The sequence below is a fragment of the Mustela lutreola genome, chromosome X, assembly GCF_030435805.1.
Source record: "Mustela lutreola isolate mMusLut2 chromosome X, mMusLut2.pri, whole genome shotgun sequence".
In the NCBI taxonomy this organism is placed as follows: Eukaryota; Metazoa; Chordata; class Mammalia; order Carnivora; family Mustelidae; genus Mustela; species Mustela lutreola.
Genome location: NC_081308.1, coordinates 42,656,637 through 42,679,659, shown reverse-complemented (window position 1 = coordinate 42,679,659; position 23,023 = coordinate 42,656,637). Strand labels below are relative to the sequence as shown.

Sequence of the window (23,023 nt, the reverse complement as noted above, 5' to 3'; positions counted from 1 at the left end):
AAACTGAGGACAGAGCTGGGGAGGGGGGAATCCTCGAATGCTTCGGGAACAGAAAGGGAGTAGATGTAGCAGCGGCGAGGAGGCTGCTGCTGTGGTCCAAGGCCCTCGATGGAGAGGTCAGAGTCTAAGGTGGAACTAACCGCCAGGATTTGCTCGGAGAGTCAAAGGCAGCGCGAGGGGTGGGGAGGGGTGAAGGCTAACTCTCGAGTTTGGGGTCCGCGCCACTGGGAATTCTTGGGTGCTCGCGCCTGAGGCCGGGGACACTTGAGACGGACTCTGCCCCCTAGCAAAGGGCTTCGGGAACGGTAAGGCGCCGCAGGAATGATTTCCCAGGACCTGGGCCTGCAGCAGGGGAGCCGCCTGACGGCCCCGCGACACTTCCCACCACCCAAGAGAGGCTGAGCCATCCCCCACCCAGGCCACGGTGTTGGCACGGAACAGCGAGGCCTTAGCAAGCGAGGTAGCGGTGGCCGTTTACCCGCCGGAGGTCAAACGGCCCGCCGGGGAACGCACCGACGGCAGTGGGGGTCTCGCCCTTCCCTAGTGACACCGAGCCACTTATTGTGGCCCGGGAGCTATGAGAGTCCCCGTAGGGCCCTTGAGACCCTGTGATCCCTTCCTGGAGCCACCCGGCCCCGGATTCGCCCAGGATCCAGGGGTGCACGTTGAGGGGAGGCAGGCGCCAGAACGTGAGACCCTACGAACGGACACCCGCGCGGGGCCACACTTCCCTTAACCGGGGGAGGTGCGGCTGGGGGACCCACAGGTTTTCCCCTAAACCTGTCCCCTGTGGTCCCGCCGGCCCAGCTCACCCGGTTTTTTCTAGGGTGCCGGGGCGCCCCAATCCCGAGGCTCGGGCCTGCTGCCCCTGATTCCCGTGCCCAGGTCTGTCTCCACCGAGGCTCCCGAGCTAGGGGCTGGGGGTGGGTGTTGGCCCCTGAGAATGGGAGGAGGTAGGGGAAGGGCCCCCTTCAAAGCCCACCTCCGTAGCTCTCCCACAGCCCACTGCGGAAAGGCCTCCCCGCTCGGGACCGGGGCTGGAGGCCCGGTGGCCTGGCTCACCTCGGTCCTGGGAAAGGCGGGAGCGCTCGACCTGAACCCACCGCAGCTGTGACAGGACTGACAGAGGAGGAGATGCTCCCACCCCGCCCCAAACCGCTGGGGGGAGGTGAGAGGCAGGGGGCGGGAGGGGAGAGGGAGAACGCATGCGCAAAGGCCTCTCAGACCCCTCAGCAGGCACGCCCCCCCCTTCCCCAGGGGTGGGTGCGGGGTCCTGTCCCCGCCAGTAACCAGCAACAGGGCACAAAGGAGGTAGTCTTAGGGTACACGGAGCCAGTGGTGGGACCTCCCTGTGTACCCCCTGCTGCACCTCTCCCTTACCTTGCCCCCATCCGGGAGGTGATTACGTGTTTTTGGCGCGCAGAGGGTGTAGCAGTTTTGACCTGAGTGGCCAGACTTTGGCATAGGTCTCATGGGGGCCTCAAGTGGAGCCTGGGCTGCCTTAAGTAGGCTTTTTGGAAAGTAGCTTGGAGGAGAGGGTTGTGCCTGTTTCTGGAGGGAAGGAGTTGAATGGGCGGTTTATGGTGTCAGGGCCGAAGGAACCTGATTTGAGGTGGATGGGTGTCAAGTGCAAACATTTCCCAGACTCCCTTGCAGCTATGGCAGCTATCTGATACAGATCTGACCAATGAGATGGAAGGCTACGTTTGGGGTGGGGGGGTGGCATCCAGAATGCTCCTTAAAATAGTCATGACTGAGGTAGCCACAGCCCCTTCCCCTTCTTCTTAACTGGGGCAGTGCTCTGGTGGGTATCTTGGGTTCATAAGGTGACCATGAAAAAAAGTCTAAGAGACCTCAGCCTGAACTGTTCTGAGTTGCCAAAGAAATTCTCATTATATGAGAGAAATAAAATGCCCAAACTCTCCTCCAGTTCCTTACCCCTGGTCAATGATAGGCACTCCTTTTCCCAGGAGGTTCCCCATGACCAACCAAATCTAAGCATGTGGAACCTAGACCATGCACACCTGAATCAGGACAAAAAGACAGATAAGGAGACTGAGGCCTGGGGGGGGGGGCCTACTTCCTGATGGCTGTCTTGCCTTCTCAGCCCAGGGTGTAGCCAGGACTGGCTGTGAGGCTATTTCTAAGGCAGGCACTCATTTGTTCCAGAATTCCACCTTTTAATCTACAGTCGAGCTGGTCGAGCTGCCTGCCCGACTGCCATTCAGTTTCCTGGACACTGGATGGGCAGGGGTTGACCTGATAAAGACCCATGCCCTCATTCCTTCATTATTCATCAGACCAGGGGTTGGCCAGGGGTGTGGGTTTCTTCACCCACTTAAGATCAAAAGGCTCTCGGGGCACCTGGGTGGCTCAGTGGGTTAAAGCCTCTGCTTTTGGCTTGGGTCATGATCCCAGGGTCCTGGGATTGAGCCCCGCATCCGGCTCTCTGCTCAGCGGGGAGCCTGCTTCCTCCTCTCTCTCTCTGCCTGCCTCTCTGCCTACTTGGGATCTCTGTCTGTCAAGTAAGTAAATAAAATCTTTAAAAATAAAGATCAAAAGGCTCTCTCCAGGTTTTGTAACAGTTTGTTCCTTTATTACAAATGGAACTCTGCCATATATTGTCAGTTGATAACCCTCCCTCCAAAGTATCAGCTTTGTGATATCAGCCCCCTCTTGGGACCACTGAACTGCCCCCCCCTTTCCTTCCAGGGCAGAGTAGATGGAGTCCCTCAAACAGGCAGTGGGCAGAGGGAGATTTACAACTGATCATCACAGTCCTCTTACAAGTATTTATGCTGAAATTGGCACCCTTGGGGAGGTGAAAAGTGTCTTCAGGATGGGATGGAGTGACGCTGCCCCTCATCCAGGTCCTCAGAAGATGGAGAAGGGGAGCACATTCTGACATTTAGAGTGAGTGAGGTATGCACTCCCCAAACTTGTTCTGGTGAGCAGCATTCTTCACATCCAGGAGAGCCTGAGGAGGCAAGAGGGGGTGACTTAGAGAGAATGAGGACCCCTGTATCTCAGCCAGGGGGCTCTCCGACACCAGGCCTTGACAACCCTTCTCCTGGAATCTCCGATCGCCCCTTACCCCGGCCCGAAGGTGCGTGTGTGAGGGCGTGTGTGTGCGTGCATTCTTGGGGCCGCCCAGGACCCACCTGGTGGTGGACATAGGCCTCACAGTTGTAACACCAGGTAGACAGGTCGATGTAGCTGAGGACCAGCGGGTGTCCTGAGACTTCATGGTGTTGGAGCATATGGGCACCGACATAACGGCCACAGTAGACCTGAGGTTGGGGATGGAGTGTTGGGGGGGTCAGTAGCTGCCAGCAGTCAGCTACTGGGATGACCTCCGCCCCACCCCCTTCTGCTGCTGCCTACCTGATAGCAAGACAGACACACCCAGTTCTCCTGAAGGGTTCCACAGTCCTGACAAGGCTGGGTCACGTCCAGGCCCGATTCAGGGACAGGACGTACTGCCTCCAAATGGGGACACCAGGGTAGCGGTGTCACGGCATAAAGCACGACCTGAAGTGGGTGACACTGAGTCAGCTAGGAACTCCATCTCCCTGTTATGTTTCTCTACACCACATGCTCCTACCTGGAGGCACGTACGGGCAAGAGGAGGACGCCACGGTCTTCTCCCTGAGCCCTGAGCTCACCTGGTCAGCGTCAGCATGCTCCCCAAAGCTCTGAGTCAGCCTGGAAGCATCCCTGTCCTGACCTCCTGCTGCCTCTCCTAGCAACCTCTCGTCTTCTGGGATCTGAGAGTCTGCTGCCTCCTGGATGCACAGGGGTAAGAGACGCATCTGAGAGGCCAGGTTCTTGCCCCTTCTTCCCCCCCTACCTGGGTGTGGTGGGTCTTACCTGAGCCTCGCTGTTTAGGTCCAAGGTCCTGAGATTCTCTGTCAGCTTACTGGGGGATATTTGGGTTGTCGCTCCTTGCGCAGGGGAGGCTGGAGGAGTCTGGTTGTCAGTACATAAGGCTGGAGGGGTTTGGATCATCTCAGCTCCCCCCACAGCTTCCTCTGAGGGGGTCTGGTCAGGTGTGGCTCCTTCCATGGCTGCCTCTGAAGGAGTCTGGTCCACCGCAGCCTCTCCTGTGGCTGCCTCTGAAGGGGTCTGATCCGCGGTGTCTTCCCCGGTGGGAGCCTCTGAGGTTTGGTCCTGGCTGAACTCCACTACAGTGGTCTCTGACTTAGCTTGGTCTGGAGTGCATGCTGCCACGGGTGATGCTGAGGTAGGCTTCCCTGCGTCTGTATCCGGAATGTTCCTGTCTGGTGCAGTCATCCCCACACCTGACCCACGGTTGGCTGGCTGGGTCACCTTCTTGGTGATCAACTTAGAACTGGAGGGTCCCTCCTTGTCTTCAACCTCTGGAACCATGGGAGGGAGATCCTTGAGTGCGGGTGTTCTCCCCCATCCTGCCTCTGATCCCTGCCCTCTCCCAAGCTCCCCAGTGACTCCCCGCCCCCATTGCCCACGTGTGCTCACTCATGACCCGCAAGCTGCGCCAGTATCTGCGATGGATATGGGTGGTCTCAGTGATGGAGGCCAGGGCCCCTGAGAGTGGGGGCCGCGACAGGGTTAACAGTGGTGGCGGGTCCCCAAGGAGGGAACGGGTGCAGGCAGCCATGGACTCCGAGATGGATGTCAGGTTATAGCCACCCTTTGTTAAGAAAAAGGGGAGGAAAAGGTATGTTGGGGGGGGGGTTCCTCATGGAATTTGGGAGGCAAGATGTTTTGCCTCCCAATCCCCCTTCATGGCCCTGCAAGTCTGGCAGATGAGGACAAGTGAGGAGAAGTGCCACCTGTCAGATGGGCAGCACCCACCATGTGGAGTGGCTGTTGAGGGAGAGAAATTAGGAGGTCAAGTACAAGGGAGTAACTACCACAAATACAGTTAACACCGAGGGTGACGTGAGTAACAGCGGACATGCGTGGAGCCCTTGCTGTGCGCCAGACAGCGTTTCACGTGTGTCGACTCTCTTCATCTTCACAACCACATGTGCTCTATCCGCACGAAGACCTCCTTGTCTCACACTTTTTAGAAACCCCAGTCTCTGCTCTTTCTACAGATAAAGAAACTGAGGCTCTGAATGGTTAGATCATGCGTCTGAGGCCCTAACGGCTGATGGGAGGCAGTGCTGGGCTTGGGAGCCAGGCTGTGGGATGGAAGAGTTCATGCTCTCCACCACCGCCCTGGCACCGGGACCACCGTGGGATCTGGAAGCAGCCAATTAATCTCTGCTGGCAACTGGCCTTATCTGCTCAGGGGTGAAAACAGCAGCACATAAGGTGGCCGAGAGGGTTCGAGCCATGTGCGATGCCTCACAACAATAAGAAACTACTGAGGCAGGGCCTACCACATGCCAGGCACTGCTCCATGTGTAGCCAGTTCCCTCTTACAGATGAGGAAACTGAGGCATGGGGGGGGCAGGGACACTGAGCGACTTCCAAGAGGTCCATGAGTTTGCTTTGTCTAGGGAGTTTGCTAGAGGTGGCTCAGGTAGTGGAAAAAACTTAGATGCCAGAGTTGGGCTGCTTGGGCTCAAGCCCTGGCTCCACCATTACTGAGTGTGTGACCTTGGGCAAGTCACTACAGCTCGCTGTGCTCTACAGTTCCCCTGCTCTTGAGAGAGGAGAATGCCAAGGCCAGCAGACTCTACCTTAGCAGGCTGCTTTGTCAAGTAAGTGAATTTGTAACACGATGTGCTGGGAAGAGCGAATGGCATGTACTCAGCACTCAGGGAAAGCTGTTAAGCCGGTGTTAGGATAAATGCCCAGTACGTGCCAACAGTCCCAGGCGGGCACTCTCAAAGCTGAGTTTAGGAAATTGCCCCGAGTGTCTCCTCCAGCCAGCTGAGAGGGCAGGACTTCAAGCTTTCCAAACCACCACCCCCCCACCGTAGGAAGAGGAACTGAGCAGGTTACCTCAAGGATTAAGATGATGCGGCCATTGGCAAGGCCCATCAGCAGGTGGGTGAGGTGGGCATAGCCCTCGGGTGACACCTGGCAGCCCCCCAGCGGGTCACCCCGTGCAGCGTCAAAGCCAGCTGAGACCAGCACCAATTCCGGGTTAAACTGAGGCAGGGAGAGAAGAGACACATGGGTGTGAGTGTGGAGGCCTGGGTAGCCAACATGTGAAGGCACCCCAGATGCACACAGATGCAAATCAGAGAGCTGGACACCTGCAGGCCAGGGGACACAAGACTAGAGCCACGAAGACAGCAATGGGAGGACATGGAGACAGGATAGACTCAGGGTCGCAGAGACACAGAGACACCAAGACAGATCAACAGAGACACGAACACACTGAACAGAGACTTAGAGATGTGACACAGAGACATGGAGACATTTCTAGAAATGGACAGATGGAGACATGAGGCAGAGACGGGCAATGTAGAGACTTAGATGTCAGGAGCCGGTAACATGGGACATATGTGCATTTATATAAACAGTGCCAAAGGGAGGTGCGTGCACACACTTCCATCGCAGAAGGTGACAATGCAAGTGCCACACAGAAAATGATCACATATCCATATATGATCAGACAGCAGCATACAGACTGAACCAACCTCATGCTAATCACACGCACACAAAATAGAATCTCACAGAGGGGACAGTAAGCCACAGCGACCCCTGCAAAGACACAATCCTACACGTGCCATTACCCAAGTCACAACAGTCCCTCTGTAAGTCTCTCTCTCTCTCTCTCACACACACACACACACACACACACACAAACACACAGTGCACACAGTGCAGTCACCTACAGGCCCCCACGCAGTCAGGCAAGGACAGACAGGTCACTACCCGACACAGACACACACACAGCCACAGCAGACGGCCAGGGGGAGGCCTGTCACGCACACCCTCCCACACGCACAAAGCCATACACCAGCTGTTGCTGAGAGAGCAACGTGTAGTGACAGACGGTATCCCAGCCGTCAGAGAGAGAAATGGCAGCGGCCAAGAGGCATGTGTGTGGCCTCACACACGTACTCCAACTCCTCCCCGCCTGGCATGTGCCATTCCACAGAGCCTGTAGGCACGCGGGGCCGCCTCCCCCGTGCCCGGAAGTCCCTGACGGTCGCACACAGAGAGGGCAGCCATGGAGAGCCACTCTGCAGAGGTGGGAATGGGCCAAGGCCATAGCTGAATCACAACCCCCCCCCCCACAGCCATCACCACAGCCACCCATGGGACACGTGCGGGCCCGCAGTCACCCACGTAGTCACTGCCATGTACAGCCTATACTTTACCTCGTAGGCAACAGGGAGCACCAGACGATGCCAAGCAGCCAGGTAGTCGGCGTCGCCCACACGGGGCCCATTCCATGCCACGTTGACAGTGAAGCCAGTGCCCGCAGCCCGGCCCGTTTGGCAGCTGGCACCCTCATCCCCCATGGGGAAGAAGGTGCCGTGATCATAGCGGTGCAGGGAGATGTACAGCACGCTGCCGGGAAGGGGGACCGTGGCCAGTTAGTGGCCCCCCAGCACCCCTGAGGCTGGCTGCCCCCCTTTCCCGGACCACACCCTGCCCCCCACCCTAGCTCACCTCGGGTCTTCCTCAAATATGTGCTGAGTGCCATTACCGTGATGGACGTCCCAGTCCACTATGAGGATCCTGGGAGAGGGAATGGCTCCTCAGTGACCTGGGACACTGGCCCACCTGGGGGGAGGGCAGGGCCTGGAGCCCTGGGGACTGTCTATGGGGGCATTTACTGCTGGTGGCAGGGACTCTGGGTCCCTGGGGAAAGCAGAGGGTGACAGGTTGGTGGGGCCTATCAGAGGAAGGGTGAAAGCCAGAGCCGGGGTCCTGAGGTCTTCACTGTGGGCCCAAGCAAGTGCTCGGACCCAGACCCCCTGTCCCCCCATGGGTAAATGTGGGGAGCCAGATACTGGGTATTCTGAAGGAAGCACTGAGGCCCTGGACCCTGAATTCTGTCACAACAGCCGTCGGAGGCCAGAAATGAAGGAGCAGGGGGACCCCGATGTTGATTTATAACTGCCTGGTGCCACAATCTGGGGGTGCTATCTGGGTGAGCACTGCAGGGCTAGATCCTGGTTCCTCTTCTGGGGAAGTGCTGGGCAACTGTACTCTTCGGTGTTTCTGGGTAAGTCCTGGGGGAGCTGCCCCAAGGGGCCTGCTGAGTAAGCACTGGGCTGGTAGTGGTGGAGGGGGTGGCCCAGGGAGCTCTCACCGCAGCGCATGCCCACTGATGGCTTGGGCATGGCGAGCAGCCACAGCCACAGAGTTGAAAAAGCAAAAACCACACGCTGCATCCCGCTCAGCGTGGTGTCCCGGGGGCCGCACCACAGCAGCGCCATTCAAAACCTGGGGGAGGAGCAGGAAGCAAAGACTAGACCACCTGCCCTCAACGCTTTCTCTCCCCTTTCTTCTCTCCTTCTGTCCTTACCACTGCCCACCCCTCCCCACCCCCCCACCGCTGCTAGGGGCTCCCAGCCCCCATTCCCCCACTGCACTGGCCAGTAAGCAAGGCCTCCCGGGAGCAGGGGTCCTTCTCCCCAGGCCCCTCTGGCCCAGCCCTACCCTCCCAGAGACCCCCACTCTGCCCCCCAACTTCCCCAGAGCGTCACCACACCCCCACGGGGGAGGTACCTCTCCGGCCAGCACGGCCTCCACCAGGCGGCAGGCGGCGCCAGTGGCCAGCTGCGCACAGGCAAAGGTGTCCGGGCAGATGTAAATGGAGTCGAAGTTGGAGCCCTCGCGGTGCAGCTCCCGGGTTTTCATCTTCGCTGTGGCCCGCAGTCGACCTACGTACTCAGCACTGGAGGCACAGGTGGGGCACAGGGGTCAGGTGCTTCCAGCCCCTTCCCCCGGGGGGTGGTGGCAGGTGTGCCCTGAGGCCCCATCCCACCCCAAGCACAAGAGTTGGGGGGGGGGCGGCTTGACCTGTGGCAGGTGAGCAGTTCTGCGTCTGTGGCGGGACGAGTGGGCAATGTAAGGCAGCGCCCCGCAAGGCCCAGTTCTTCCAAACGGCACATGATCCGAAAGACTCGCTGAGGCATCTCTGGGTGGTGGCTGGGGAAGGAGGGGGCAGGAACCAGAGGCAGGGCTTAGTGCTTGAGGAAGGGAGAGGGATCTCCCTGTCCACTTAGCCGATGGCCCTCTGACTGCATACTTGTCCCACAAGTTGTAGTGACCCATCATCCGCTGGTCATAGACCAGCCCCGTGCGAGCCTGTAGCACGGGCCACGTCGGGACTGCGAGCGCTGGAGGCTGCCACGGTCCATCTTCTTCCTTCTCCGCATTCTCTTCCTCCAGAAAGTCCTCCTCCAAGGTCTCAGCTGTAAGGGGAGGCCACATTCACCCTGTTCCCCAACCCTGGATCCCTGGAATACTCTGGAACTCCGTTTACCCCAATGTGAAAGGGTGGGAGGCGTGAAACCAGGGTCTAGTGTGAGAGAGAGGGCCTGACCTTCCCCACCAAGGGGGCCCCAGGAAAGTGTGAGGAGGGTCTGGAAGAGTCTCTCTCCCAAGGGCTCATTCCATGCTTGACTCCCCACCTGGCCCCCTCCCTGCCTCCTACCTGATCTTACGAGGACCTCCCAGAAGGGCTCCAGGGCTTCCAGAGCACAGGACAGGGACGTCTGGGCACTAGAGGGCAGGGGAGGGGAAATGTGACCAAACTGCGCTGAGCAGCGGGGGTCCCACTTCTCTCCTCCTCCACCAGGGCTCACCTTGGGCAGGGGGCACCAGGAGACTCCAGTATGGGGCAAGGGTCTCCCAGAAGGGTGTGGAGGGAGGCGCTGACACCCTCAGCCAGGGAACGGAGGTTGTAGCCACCCTGGGAAAGGAGTGTGTGGGGGGGGTGGTCAGGGGAGAACCAGGTATTACCAGGGAAGAACAGTAATACTACTATTAATGGTGCTGACTACATATCAAGCAACGAGGAATTTGAAGGGGGACTTCCGTTTCGGTCACTGAGCAGTGCTATAAGGCCATCGCCTTGATTGCGGCAACAAGGGAAGCAGGGGCACAAGGAAGTTCAGTGACTTGGAGGAGGTTGTCCAGCTAGTGAGTAGAAATGCTGGGACAGGAACTCCTGCCTGACCTGAGAGCTTTGTTCTAACGTCCTCCTGGATCCACGGGCTGACACACAACGTGAGTCACTCACCTCCAGAGACAGGATCAGCTTGCCTCCTGCCAGACCCATGAGCAGGTGGGTTAGCTGAGCAAACCCTGCCGGAGTGGTGGCCATCTCACCCTGGGAGGGGCGGACGTGGAGGATCAGCCTGGCACCGTACAAACCCCCTTCTGTCCATCTACCACCCCCGTGAGCCTGCCTTACCTTGGGGTCCCCTTGGAGGGCATCAAATCCAGCGGCCACCAGGACCAGCTGGGGCTGGAACTGAGGGGGAAAGGGACTACATGAGGCCACTTGCCCTCACGGCCCAACCCTCAACATCGCTCCTGTCCCAACACACCCCAGACCCCCAGGACCTCAAGGGCGACTGGCAGAAGGAGGTGCAGGAAAGCAGCAATGTAGTCGGCATCTCGCATCCCCACCTGTGGACAGAGAGGCACGATGGGGATGTTCTGCCCTCTGGCTGAAGGGGAGGGGTGGGCCTCACTTCCAGGGCAAAGGAGAGGCCGACACTGACCTGGTTCCAAGGCACATTGATGGTATATCCCTGGCCTCGGCCAAAACCTACGGTGGACCAGTTAGAGGCCTTCAGGTGGGGCCAGAACCGACCCTGCTCGTAGCGGTGGATGGAAAAATAGAGGACGCTAGAGGGAGAAAGGAGAAAAAAAGAGGTGGGGGCGTTGAAGAGTCAATGATCCCAGACGCCCCAAGCCACAGCTCCCAATTTACTCAACCACTCGTTCATTCTCTCATTAATCTCCCCATTAAGCCTTTATCTCCTGCATCCATTCATTCTTCTGTTTAGTCACCAACGTCTGCACCTGCCCATTCACAAATTCTCCCACTTATCCATTACTTTCCTCACTTGTTCACCTGCTCTCTCACTGGCATGCCTCCCTTGGAGAACACTCCTGCCCTCCTCCATGCCAGCTCTGAGACCCTGACAGCTATGGGGTCTGTCTATCCCAGGCCTCGAAGGTTCCTGGCCCTGTGGGGGACTCAAAATCGTATCAGCCTGCCCCCGTGCCTCCATGACCAAGGTGATGGTAGCAGGATGAATCCTGTGATGTTGGAGGCCCACCAGGGGGCACACAGCTCTTACCTGGCAGGATCTGGCTAAGGTGGCAAAGAGCAGCAGACCAGGCTGGAGAACTTAGTGCTTCCCCTGAAGGATGTGGGAAGACTCAAAGGTGGGGGGTAAGGGGGCCTGGAACATGGTTCTGTGTGTGTAGCTGAGCTGAAGTGGGGGCCAGTTCCTTCTCTCCAATACCTTACAAGGCACCTATACTACTTGTATTTTGTAGGTGAGAAACTGAGTACTCAGAGCAGTGAGGACAGATAGATGGAACAGACGCTGAAAAGACATGAAGGTCCATGTTCTGAAAGAAGGCCCAGCAGGGGGATTCCTGAGTGGCTCAGTCGGTTAAGCATCTGCCTAGGGTTCAGGTTATGATCCCGTCAGGTTACGATCCCATTGGGTTATGACTCCATCCCTGGGATGGAGTCCCACATTGGGCTCCTTGCTCAGGAGGGGAGCCCGCTTCTCCCTCTGCCTGCTGCTCCCCCTGCTTGTGAATCTGCACGCATGCACTCTCTCTCAGTCTCTCTCACAAATAAACAAATATATTTGATGGGGGCAATCAAAATGAATAATCTCTCAACCATCCATTCATCCATCTGTTCATCCACTCCCCATCTCGTTCCAGAAAGAATTATAAGGCAACAGTTTTATCTTTTTTTTTTTTTTTTAGGAAAATGCAAGAAATAGTGGTAAGCAATAAATCCAGACCAACTTAGTGACATTTGAATAAATGCTGAAAATGTGGTTGTGAAATCTGATGCAAGTGATTTGGAAGATTCTTAAAATCAAAGAAAAGCATCTTGGAACCCATGTGAAAGCTCTGGTCTTGAGTAGGTGGGAGATGATGGGTTTACTTTTGACTCTGATAAATATCAGTTCTAAAATTTTTTTTTCTTTAGTAAGTTAACTTACCAGTAGAGGAAGAGAAACGCACAGTGGAACAGAAAGATGACCATCAGGGGAAGAAAGGAATGAAGAAAATATTTGAAGAAGGCCTACCCCATGAGAGACACCAGAGCCAGTGGAAGAACAAACACTGAAGGAAACTAAGTTTATAAAGCAAAGGTAGGAGGTATTTTTGTTTGTTTGAAAGATTTTTTAATTTTTATTTTAAAGAGAGAGGGAAAGAGAAGGGCAGAGGAAGAGGGAGTGAGAGAGTCCCAAGCAGGCTCCAAGCCCAGCCCAGAGCCTGAGGAGCCTGACACAGGGCTCGATCTCATGACTCTGAGGTCATGACCTGAGCTGAAATCAAGAGTCTGATACTTAATTAACTGAGCTGCCCAGGTGCCCCAGCACAAAGTTTTAAAATAAGTTCCACTGATTTCCAGGGAAAGAATGGTGCACTGATAGTACAGGTTCACCTCCTTGCTCTCCCACAATCCCAGTCAAAAGACAGTAAGAGGAAGTTTAAACATGTATCATCCCAGAAAGATGGAGAAGGAAAGAAAGGATGTCAGGCAATTAGAAACTTCAACAAATCTCTGGGAAATAGTCTTTGAGGCTCCAGGGGTCCCATGGGACCCTGTCTCATGCTTAGCAGGTGAGGGAGGGTCCCCAAGATGAGCTGAGGTTTCCCTTCTGAGAAATCAAGGGCAGATCCAGGTCAATGCACACAAAATCAGTTCTGAATGGCCAATTCACTGAATGACCCATTCACTAGATTTCCTTGTTTCTTTTTACCACTTAGCCTTGGTTTACCTGTTTCTATCATCTTTGTAGTAGTATTTTAAGGCCTGATCAATGTCTCCACCCAGGACCCTGCTGATGGAGTTAAGAGCCCCAGGGATGGAGAGCTAGGAGATTGAAGGGCATGGATAAATGTTTTTTTTCCCCCAATTATATATTCTTATTCTTAAGAAAGAATATATATATTCATAATTCTTCATATCCGTGCATATCGTCAATTAACATATCCACCAAAGAACACAGTGATAGCTTCCAATGCATTTATTAAAAGAAAAAGAATGATTCATGACATTAGGGAATTCTTGTTAATTTGCTTAGAGATGATACTATGGTTAAGCTTTTTTAATTATTATTTTTAAATTTTTATCTTTTTAAAGATTTTATTTATTTACTTGACAGACAGAGATCACAAGTAGGCAGAGAGGCAGGCAGAGAGAGAAGGAAACAGGTTCCCCACAGAACAGAGAGCCCGATGTGGGGCTTGATCCCAGGACCCTGGGATCATGACCTGAGCCGAAGGCAGAGGCTTTAACCCATTGAGCCACCCAGGCGCCCCTGGTTATGTTTTTTTTTTTTTAAATTTAAAATGTTTCCTCTATGTTTTAGAGAGATGTTCAAGAATATTTACAGAAAAAATGATACAGTAATCTGGGATTAATTTCAAAATATAGGAGGATGGCAGTGATGGGAGGTCCAAATGAAACTAGACTGGCCACTTGAGTTGATAAATGTTGAAGCATTCAAGAAGCCAGAAATGGACAAAATAACACAGGAGCGAAAGATTAATAAGGAGAAAAAACAAAACAAAACAAATGAAGTATAAAAAAATAAACACTAGGGGCACTGCCGTCATTTGAGCATCTAACTCCTGATTTTGGCTCAGGTCATAATCGTAGGGTCATGGAATCGAGCCCAGCGTCAGGCTCCGCACTCAGCACAAAGTGGGCTTGAGTTTCTCTCAGCAATGCCCCCACCCCGCTCACTCTCTCTCTTCCTGCCCCAAAATAAATAAACAAATCTTTTTTAAAAAATAAACACTAGAGGGGCGCCTGGGTGGCTCAGTGGGTTAAAGCCTCTGCCTTCAGCTCCGGTCATGACCCCAGGGTCCTGGGATCGAGCCCCACATCGGACTCTCTGCTCAGCGGGGAGCCTGCTTCCTCCTCTCGCTCTCTCTCTGCCTGCCTCTCTGCCTACTTGTGATCTCTGCCTGTCAAATAAATAAATAAAATCTTTAAAAACAAAACAAAACAGGGGCGCCTGGGTGGCTCAGTGGGTTAAGCCGCTGCCTTCGGCTCAGGTCATGATCTCAGGGTCCTGGGATCGAGTCCCGCATCGGGCTCTCTGCTTGGCAGGGAGCCTGCTTCCTCCTCTCTCTCTCTCTCTGCCTGCCTCTCCATCTACTTGTGATTTCTCTCTGTCAAATAAATAAATAAAATCTTTAAAAAAAAAAACAATAAAACAAAACAAAACAAAAACACTAGAACAGTGGAGATGGCCAAAAAGGCCAAAAGCTAGATTTGAAGAAGACAGGTAAAACTGACCAATGTTTGGTGAGGTAGAGAGTTAAAAAAAAAAAAAAAAAAAAAAAAAAAAGAGAGAGAGATACCATCTCAAGAAGAGATCCCCTGCCTTTTAACTGGCATTTGACAGGACCCCATCTAATGCATGTCATCTCAACATGACAGGTTGAGACCTGTCACTGGACATTTCCTGCCCCCACCCCAGGGAAACATCTTTCAGGAAATAGACTCCTGTGCGCCCCAGCAGAGCTGGCCCAAGACAGCCACATGCAATGGCGCCATATTTGGTATGAATGCCAAGCAAGAACTGCTAGACAGCTGAGGCAAACCGAAGAAAACATCAAGATTTATTATGATTATTATTACTTATTTATCTGACAGACAGAGAGAGAGCACAAGTAGGCAGAGTGACCAGCAGAGGGAGAGGGAGAAGCAGGCTCCCTGCTAAGGAGGAAGCCAGATGTGGGGCTCCATCCCAGGACTCTGGGATCATGACCTGAGCCGAAAGTAGATGCTTAACCACTGAACCACCCAAGCATCCCACATCAAGGAAATCTTGAAGCACTTCTAATGACTCCTCTCTAAAAACAAGCTGAGGAATGAGGGGGCATAGAAACAGACAGGGAGAAAGTGCTTTTGGAGATGAAAAGAATGTCTAAATACATAATTCAGTGGAAGGTCTTCAAGGTATAGCTGAGGAAATCCCCCAGGACACAGAGCAAAAGGGAGAAGAAAACACGAGAGAATACAACACAAGAGACCAGGCAGAATACGTACAGTAGAATACAGAGGAAGAAAGCATCAAAGAAGAATGTGTCCAGGGACTTAAGAAGGGCCCAAGTCTTCAGAGGTAAAACGTCTAACCACTGCTAAGCGGAACGAAGGGGCCAGGGTGAGAGTTCAGAACACCAGGGGTGGAAAGAAGAGACTAAAACCTTTGGAGAAGGAAACAGATTACTCAGAAAGGAATACAAAGCAGACATCTGTCAGCAACACTGAATGCTGGAAAATAACAAAGTCGTGTCTAGAGAATAGCCAACCCAGATGAAATAATGGACCGTGGGAACTCGGGATCCACCGGGAACAAGGGGATTCTATGCAGTCGGTTTGACAGAAGGCTGGATCAAACAACTACCTAGTAGTGTCCCTACTGACAAGGACTTGCTCAATTACTTTCTGCAGGAAGGGGAAGCTGGTACCACTTTTCTGGAGGAAGTCTGGTATATGCCACTAAAGACTCATTGAACATTGTATCAAAAACTGATGATGTACTATATGTTGGCTAACTGAATTTAAATTAAAAAAGAAATAAAGCATTTTGACCCCCTGACCCAGCAATCCACTATTGGAAAGCCATCCTCTACATATACTCGCAGAAGTGCAAAGTTACATATTTTTTAAACTACAGATTATAAAATACATAAAATTATATTTTTTCCCCATAGAACTGTCTGTTCTAGCAAAAACTAGAAAACGCCATCAGTGTCCCGGGGCTAAATGACCAGAGGTACGGCCATACAGTGGGACACTGGTGGGTTTTTAGAGGCACTGATGTGGAGAGGTGTCCACAAAGTGCTGTTAAATGGAAAAAGCATGCTTCCAAAGAACGTAGAGAGGACTGTCTCATTAGGCAGTGTGTTAGTGATAACACTGAATATTCAGATTCTGTCAGAATATAACCTAAACTATCAATTAGTTATTTGGAGGTGACAGGAATTACAGGAGACTCACTGCTTTAGACATTTCTGTATTGTTCAATTCTGTTTAAACAAACACTTTGCAATTGTCCTAATCAGAAAAATAGTCATTTGAAGTTCACTCCAGCTTCAAGGTCAACAGGTAAACAAGATCTCCAAGGACCTGGGGGCTCCTATCTCATCTCTCCCACTTCTCTGTGTGACCTTGTGAACTGTAAGCCTTGGTTCCCCCATCTGTAAAATGGGGAACCCCAGAGACCCTGTCTCGGAATGAAATTAAGTGACAATGCAGACATGCAGGGAACAGCACAGAACCCGGTTCTGAGGTGGGCCCAATGAATCTGAATGCCTTCCCTTCCTTCCTGGGCCCCTTCTGGCTGGGCCCATAAAGGCGGGGGGTGGCTGGGAGTCTAGCATCAAAGGTGGCACTTGGAGCATACCTGGGGTCCTGGTCAAAGGCAAACTGTGTTCCTTGACCATGGTGCACGTCCCAGTCCACGATAAGGACCCTGTGAGGAGGATGGGGTGGGGGGGTAGGTACTATAGAAGAGCATCAAGGTGCATCCTTGGCGGGGGAAGGGCCCAGGCCAGGACACCCTACCCTGTGCCACCCCCATCACACCCGTCCTGTGGCTTGCTGCTGACCTCTGAACGGCGTGCTTCTTTTGAGCGTAGCGGGCAGCCACGGCCACATGGTTGAACATGCAATATCCATCCATAAGACTATGCTGGGCATGGTGTCCGGGAGGCCTGGGCAGGATACGGGAGGCCACAGATTGAGGGGGGAGGTCCTCCTCTACAGAGGCAGACTCTCCCCTGCTCTCCAATTCTATACCACTAACGTCCCCAGTGCCGATGTCTGCCAATCGGCCAGGAACTGAGTAACGGGGACCCCAGACCTCTACCCCTGGTCTACTGCTCTCTACCCAAAGGAAATTTGGTAATGTTCATGGAAGTTATCAATGGATAGTGCTCACTTTGGCAGCACATACACTAAGATTGGAACAAAACAGGGATTAGCATGGCCCCTGCAGAAGGGCGACATGCAAATTCGTGAAGTATTCCACATTTTTGTCACTATGTGATACAAGTGAAACTAACAGAATGCCACAGGTTAACTAAGTTGGAATTGAAATTTTAAAAAAAAAGTAAAAATTATCAACACATACAGCCTCACACCCGTCCTGTTCCTGGAGACTCAGCCCACAGCCCATGTAACAAAAAGGTTGAAATGACAATGTTTCTAAATGGATAATGGTATTTACTGCGACAGGTTTTAGAAATGGCCAGTGACTTGGGGAGGGGGAGACCAAAATGCCCAGTGCTAGGGGGCTGGCTAACTTCCTGTGCATTCGCACTGTGGCATTCCACACAGGTCTAAGGTATAAGCATATACCTTTGAGAAAAGCTTAACAAGATGTAGATGTGAAAAATGCACATGTTCACTGCTACTACCACTTGTGGCTAAAAAAATGGGACGGGGGAGGCTGTATCTTCCGCAATTCACCAGTTCCGGGATGCCAACAATGCTAAGAGGTACAGTGATTTCACGTGTCAACAACAAATGAGAGAACGCTGCTAAATGATTCTAAGACACCACTGTTTGTAGGATGAATCTGGATTTCAAGATGACCCGATGTGGATCTTAGCATTGATGAAATAGGGCATTTACTCCATGAATAGGCACAGAAGGTTTCTGGGAGCACACGTGAGTCATTGGTTACAATTACAATGACTACCTCCAGGACAGGAAGCAGGGCTCTGGGGGATGGGGTGGGAGACTTTTTTGGTGCTCCCTTTTTTACCTTTCGACTCTTGACCCTGGGAACATACCACCCATACCAATACATTTTACATTTGAAGGGGGGAATTTTTTTAAATACGAAAAAAAGCAAATGCTAGTAGGTCCTACCTGATGATGGCCATGCCATTCCGGATCTCGTTCCCCAGGACCGCATCCACCAGCCTGAGGACAGAGCCTGAGGCCAGACAGGCACAGGTATATGAGTTCTGAAGAGACAGTGGGGGACAGAGAGGGAGTAAGGGAGAGAGCAGCCCTGTCCACTCCATTACTCCTCCCCAGGATGTGGTGCGCCTGGGGATGGGAAACCCCAGGACTGCCACCACCCTTCTGCTCTCACAGTTCTTATCCATACCGGATGCAGGTAAACTGAGTCATAGGTGTCTGCTAGGATGCGGAGCTCTCTCTCATTCATGTACTGGGTTGTCTCCATCAGATCGATGTATTCTAGGCTGGGGACACAGGAAAGGAGATTCAAGGGCCTGCCTCCTTCCTGGGCCCTCGTCAGGGCACGGTCTCTTCCCTATCTGAGCCCTGGTCAAATCAGACCCCCTCAACTGTCAATCTGGTCGGGGGGTGGGGGGAACAGCTGTGATACAGAACATGTTCCCTGCTTCTTCCCTAGCCAGCCTCATTTCCAGTAATATCCCTTGTCCCGTGCTGTCACCACAATAAATCCTACCCTCAGGCCGTTGGCCACACTGCTGCTATAGCTGTGTGTACTTTCCCTCAGCTCTCCTCTTCGCCTGACTTGCTCTTTCTCAGCTCAGATCGCCCCTCTGCCAAGCTAGCTTTCCTTGAATCACATCATGCTGGGGCCCTCACTCTGGGTTCCTGAAGCCCCACTGGGGGACCTCCGAGCACTCTGTCCACACACCCACCCTCTGTTTACACACTAGACTATCATAACATTAGCCTTTCACGGGCTGATGATGCGGCAGGCACCATTCTAAGCACTCAACACATCTCGAACCCTCCCGAGGAACTTCTGTTTGCTAGCTCCCATGTGATAGGCGAGGACCCTCAGATTCAGAGGCTTAGCAACTTGCCCAAGGCCACAAGGCCCAAGACATCCCTTCCCAAAGAATCTGGCCTGCCCTGGTTGGCTCAGGGCAGCCTCCTCCCCATCTCTACAAGGCTTGGAAGCCTTCACCTGTGAACCAACATCAGCTCCTCCTTTTCAGCAAAACGAGCCTGGAGAGACACAAGGAATAAAGGGCTCAGGCACTGGCCACACCCAGGCTCCGGTAGCTCCTGCCCACCACCCACCCAGGGTGTTGGCTGGGGGACTCACCTGGAAGGACACGCAGCGGTCCAGAAGGCCCTCCTGGATCAGCTGTTCCTTGATGGCATGGAGCCGCTCAGGGCCTTCAGGGAAGCTGGTTGACAAGACATCCAGACACACACACACACACGAAGGGACATGGGTGAGTGGCCCCTCTGCTCCTACACATCTTCCTCATCCACCTTTAACAGTTGGTCATGTCAGAGACTTTGGGGTCAACCATGATGCCTGTTTGGCTCTGTTCTTGCAATACGTTGAGAGCCTGCCCCTCTCCTTATCACCCCCACTGCTGCCACCAGGACCTCCTGCCTGCGATCCTGCCCTCAGCTCCTCACTGGCCTCCCTGCTTCTGCCCTCACTCCCCCAACGGCCCCTTCCTCCACACAGCAGCCAGACATTGGCTAAAACCCAAATCGGATGACATCCCTCCTCTACTTAAAACCTCCTTGTGGTTCTCATCGCCAGCAGAGGCAAAGGCCAAGCCCTCCACATGCTCTGAAGGCCTGGAACCACCAGCCCCTGATGCCTCTCAGATGCTGCCTCCCAGTGCTTTCCCCTCACTCCCCCTGCTTCTCCTGCACTGGTCTCTCCCTGTTCCTCCATCCAACTGAGTACTTTTCAGCTGGCTCCTCGCCCTGCCTAGAACAATCTTCTCCCAGATGTCTCCATGGCTCACTCCCTCATTTTCCAATCCCTGCTCAAAGATCCGTGAGGCCTTTCCTGACCATCCTATTTAAAACTGAATTCCCCTCCAACACATTTTCTGCCACTCTCCCTCCTGCGTCCACAGCACTCACTGGCTGTCTTCCCCTTCTAAAATGCAATGCCCGTGAAGGCAGACATTCTGTTTGTCTACTGTGGTGGCCCTAACTCCTTGGGAGATGGTATGTCTATGTACTCAATGATGAAGTCTTTTGCCATCACCAGCCCTTCTATTGGGATGGGGGACAGAAACACGCAAGTGCTGTCACAAACAAATGATGACACGGACTAGGAATGTCTCAGAAAGCAGATGTGGGGGAAGGGGAGTGGCCAGAGCCCTCTCTGAGAAAGTCTCCTTGAGATGTGAATGTTAACTACGAGGGGAGAAGGTGGAAACGAGTAAGCAGAATGGCCACGGTAAAGACCCGAGCTGGCTGAGCGCCTAGCCAGGGTGGGTGAAATGAAGCGAAGCAAGTGACTGGCTGATGAGGTCACCAAGGTGTCATGGCACCGGATCACGTGGACCCTTAGAGGCCAGAATGAGGAATGTGGACTTTACCTTGAGGGCAATGGTGTGCCCTTGAAGGATTTTGAGAAAGAGAACACAACCATAACTAATGGAATGCTCTATGTCAACTATATTTCAGTTGGAAGCTAATTTAAGAAAAAGAAGAGAACATCATCTTGTACCTATTATTATTTTTTTTGCTGCCGTGTGGAGGACAGAGGGATGAGGGTGGAGGCAGTGGGGCCAGAGAAAGGCCTCGGTAAGACTAGGTGAGTGATGGTGGTTGGAGTGGAGGCAGTGAGGCGAGGTCAGGTACTGAATACATTTCCAAAATGGAGCCAAAAGGATTTGCTGATGGATTAAAAAATGTGTGAGCAAATGGGAGGTATAGTTCTCCCACGTCTGCATGAATGTCCTTTCTTCAAGGAAGCCTTCTGTGAACCCCGGATGCTAGTCTAGGGTCCTCTATCAAACACTCTTGAATCCCCTGGTCTGAGGTCATCCTTCATTAAACACCTCCTACTGCTGCTGGCTGTTTGATGATTTGCTCTCCTAGTCAACTTATTAGCTCCTTGAGAAGGGACTCTGTCTGTCTGGCCCGACCCATCTGTATCACCAACTTCCAGAACACAGTGCATATTCAGTAAGTGTTGGCCAAATGAAAAGAATCTTTTCAAGCCTAAACGTCACCTCTCAAAATCATCTGCTTCCAGTCTCTAGGCTAGCAGAAGAATGGCTTCATTCTTGCTAACAGGCTCTAAATGGGTTTGTGTGGTCAGGGGACAGCCTGGAGAAGGCAGCCTCACCTGTCATCCCAGAGGCAGTGGAATTCATTTAGCTGCTCATCGAACACCAAGCCGGTGCCAGACAGTGTCTTGGCCTCAAGGTTCAGATCCTGCAGGGAAAAAAAAAAAGGGAGACACCGATCCATTCAGGGCCCGAGTCAGAAGGAACACCCCCCCACTGTCCAGGAGAGAAAACCTCAGGGTTTTCATTGTCACAGGAGGCTAAATCCATTGAGGCCAGGCCATTCTCACCAGCCCGTGCAGGCCCACGATTAGGTCTTGCTCTGTGGCTTGGGTGAGCTTCTTCATTCTGCCTTTCTTCTTTACCTCTGCCAGACTAGGACTGGAGTGGAGTAAGGCACCCTTCTTAACACCTCGCTTCTGCCAAACAGAGAGAAGGGTCAGATTCCAGTGCATGGCTCACTGCTCCTCCCCGCCCCCCTCTCCGGATCAGGGCAGATCTGGGGCCTCACCAACGTGACGCTGGAGTCGTGGGGGGGCGAATGGGGGTTATGCCTACTCCTTCGCTGCCTGGTTGTGGTAGTATCCTGGCCGGTGGAGGTCATGGTCGGGGAGACTTCACCCCTGATGCCGTTCTGGGGGGTGGGGTGGAGATGACTACGAACGGGCTGGAGTGCCCTGAGGACCCCACACCCCAGACCCTACCCAGGCCCCGCCCCCTACAGAGTCTCCATCCTTTCTGATATCCTACTCCCCACCGCCTTCTAAACTCCTCCCCTTTCAAGGCCCTCTCCTTTCACTGGGGTGTCCAGTCCACCTGGTCCCGCCCATTCCATTAGGCTCCACCCCTTTAACACTATTCTTTCCCCTCGAAAAGTCTTGTCCTTTCACGGAGCAATAAATCCCCGGGCTCAGTCCGTCCTAGGGCCGGCCCCCTCTAGCTGATCACCGCCCTTTCCGCTCCCCCAAGTCCCACTGCCAGACTCTTTCGTTCCTCCAAGCCTCGCCAAGACCCCACCCCCTCACAAATCTGCCCCTTCCAGCTAATCTCCCAGGATAATCACCCACCCTTTCACTCAGCCAGACCCAGACCCAGCTCCGGCCCCGACTCCACCCTTAACGATCCACTTAACTCCACCCCTTATCGGGCCGGACCGGCACCTTCCACTTGGCCAGATCCCACCCCTAACGTTTCAACTGGCCCCGCTCCTCGGGGGACTGCCCCTTTCCTTCCACCAGATCCCACCCCCTGCTCAAACCCTACCCTCAAGCTCCACCAAACCCCTTCAGCCAGTTTCGGGCTGCCTCCCGCCAGTCCCCTCCCCTTTCCCACCCCCGTAACTCGACGCCGACCAATCCCCTTAGCGCCACTCACGGGGCTCACCCCTTTTCTCAAACTCCGCCCCGGGCTCACGCCGCCAAATTCCTGGCGACCTGCGGGACGGCGGGTGCTAGAGGCCCTCTTTTCCATTGGGCCGGTCTCTCTACTGCCCGCCCCGATCCCGCCCACACTGCATGTCGCGGCACAGGGCCGCGCCCCTTGCGCACGCCACACCTCCCGCGAGCTCACAAACGCCAAGTCAGCACGTAAGCGCGTCAGCGCGCTACACTGGCCGTGCCGCGCGTGTGTAAAGTGCGCGCCGGCGGTTTGAGGCGGTGTTCGGGCTCAAGCTTGCCCCTCCCCCAACCACTGCTGCTGTCCTCGCGGCTGCAGTGGCCGCTGTCCGTCCGTCCTTGTCCAGTCACCTTAGGAGTCCTCCGGACCCGCGCCAGTTGTGCCGCACGAGGACTCAAGAGAACAAGCAAGCAAGCGAGGGAATTAGGAAGGGGAGTCTCCTCTCCTCCCGGCGGCTTCCCGCGCGGCGAGCTGTGATGACGTA

General features: G+C 53.8%; 1 protein-coding gene, 1 long non-coding RNA gene and 1 other non-coding gene across 9 annotated transcripts; 2 read left to right on the top strand and 1 right to left on the bottom strand.

Moving 5' to 3' along the window:
- Nucleotides 1–2,568: 2,568 nt before the first annotated feature.
- On the bottom strand, nt 2,569–23,020 carry HDAC6 (histone deacetylase 6). 7 transcript variants are annotated; one of them, XM_059156472.1, is made up of 29 exons: nt 22,890–23,002; nt 21,656–21,778; nt 21,435–21,563; nt 21,204–21,292; nt 19,197–19,281; nt 19,056–19,096; nt 18,258–18,354; nt 18,014–18,111; nt 16,747–16,851; nt 16,542–16,610; nt 10,635–10,761; nt 10,474–10,539; nt 10,322–10,381; nt 10,148–10,237; nt 9,711–9,817; nt 9,560–9,627; nt 9,152–9,317; nt 8,923–9,051; nt 8,629–8,797; nt 8,210–8,343; nt 7,564–7,632; nt 7,269–7,461; nt 5,938–6,087; nt 4,498–4,672; nt 3,871–4,379; nt 3,666–3,785; nt 3,385–3,531; nt 3,162–3,290; nt 2,569–2,977 (listed from the first exon to the last, which is right to left on the bottom strand). In XM_059156472.1, the coding sequence occupies exons 2-29, from the start codon at nt 21,746–21,748 to the stop codon at nt 2,909–2,911; spliced, it is 3,483 nt and encodes a 1,160-aa protein (XP_059012455.1). In that variant the 5' UTR covers nt 21,749–21,778; nt 22,890–23,002; the 3' UTR covers nt 2,569–2,908. The 7 variants fall into 7 exon arrangements, with proteins under 7 accessions (XP_059012455.1, XP_059012451.1, XP_059012450.1 ...); XM_059156468.1 differs by lacking the exon at nt 22,890–23,002 and adding an exon at nt 22,528–22,553; XM_059156467.1 differs by lacking the exon at nt 22,890–23,002 and adding an exon at nt 22,408–22,463.
- Nucleotides 8,656–15,633, top strand: LOC131820765 (uncharacterized). The gene is made up of 3 exons (XR_009349772.1): nt 8,656–8,809; nt 12,098–12,263; nt 15,587–15,633. It is a non-coding gene; the product is annotated as an uncharacterized LOC131820765 (long non-coding RNA).
- Nucleotides 17,071–17,174, top strand: LOC131822329 (U6 spliceosomal RNA). Its single transcript, XR_009350206.1, has one exon. It is a non-coding gene; the product is annotated as a U6 spliceosomal RNA (small nuclear RNA).
- Nucleotides 23,021–23,023: the final 3 nt, after the last annotated feature.

Excerpts from the sequence above, each read along its gene's own strand:
- HDAC6 (XM_059156472.1), bottom strand. The coding sequence starts at position 21,748 with ATGACCTCCACCGGCCAGGATACTACCACAACCAGGCAGCGAAGGAGT. Across the intron at positions 9,318-9,559 it reads GGAGGTCCTCGTAAGATCAG|CTGAGACCTTGGAGGAGGAC; the intron begins GTAGGAGGCAGG and ends CTCCCCTTACAG. Across the intron at positions 4,380-4,497 it reads GCGCAGCTTGCGGGTCATGA|AGGTTGAAGACAAGGAGGGA; the intron begins GTGAGCACACGT and ends CCATGGTTCCAG.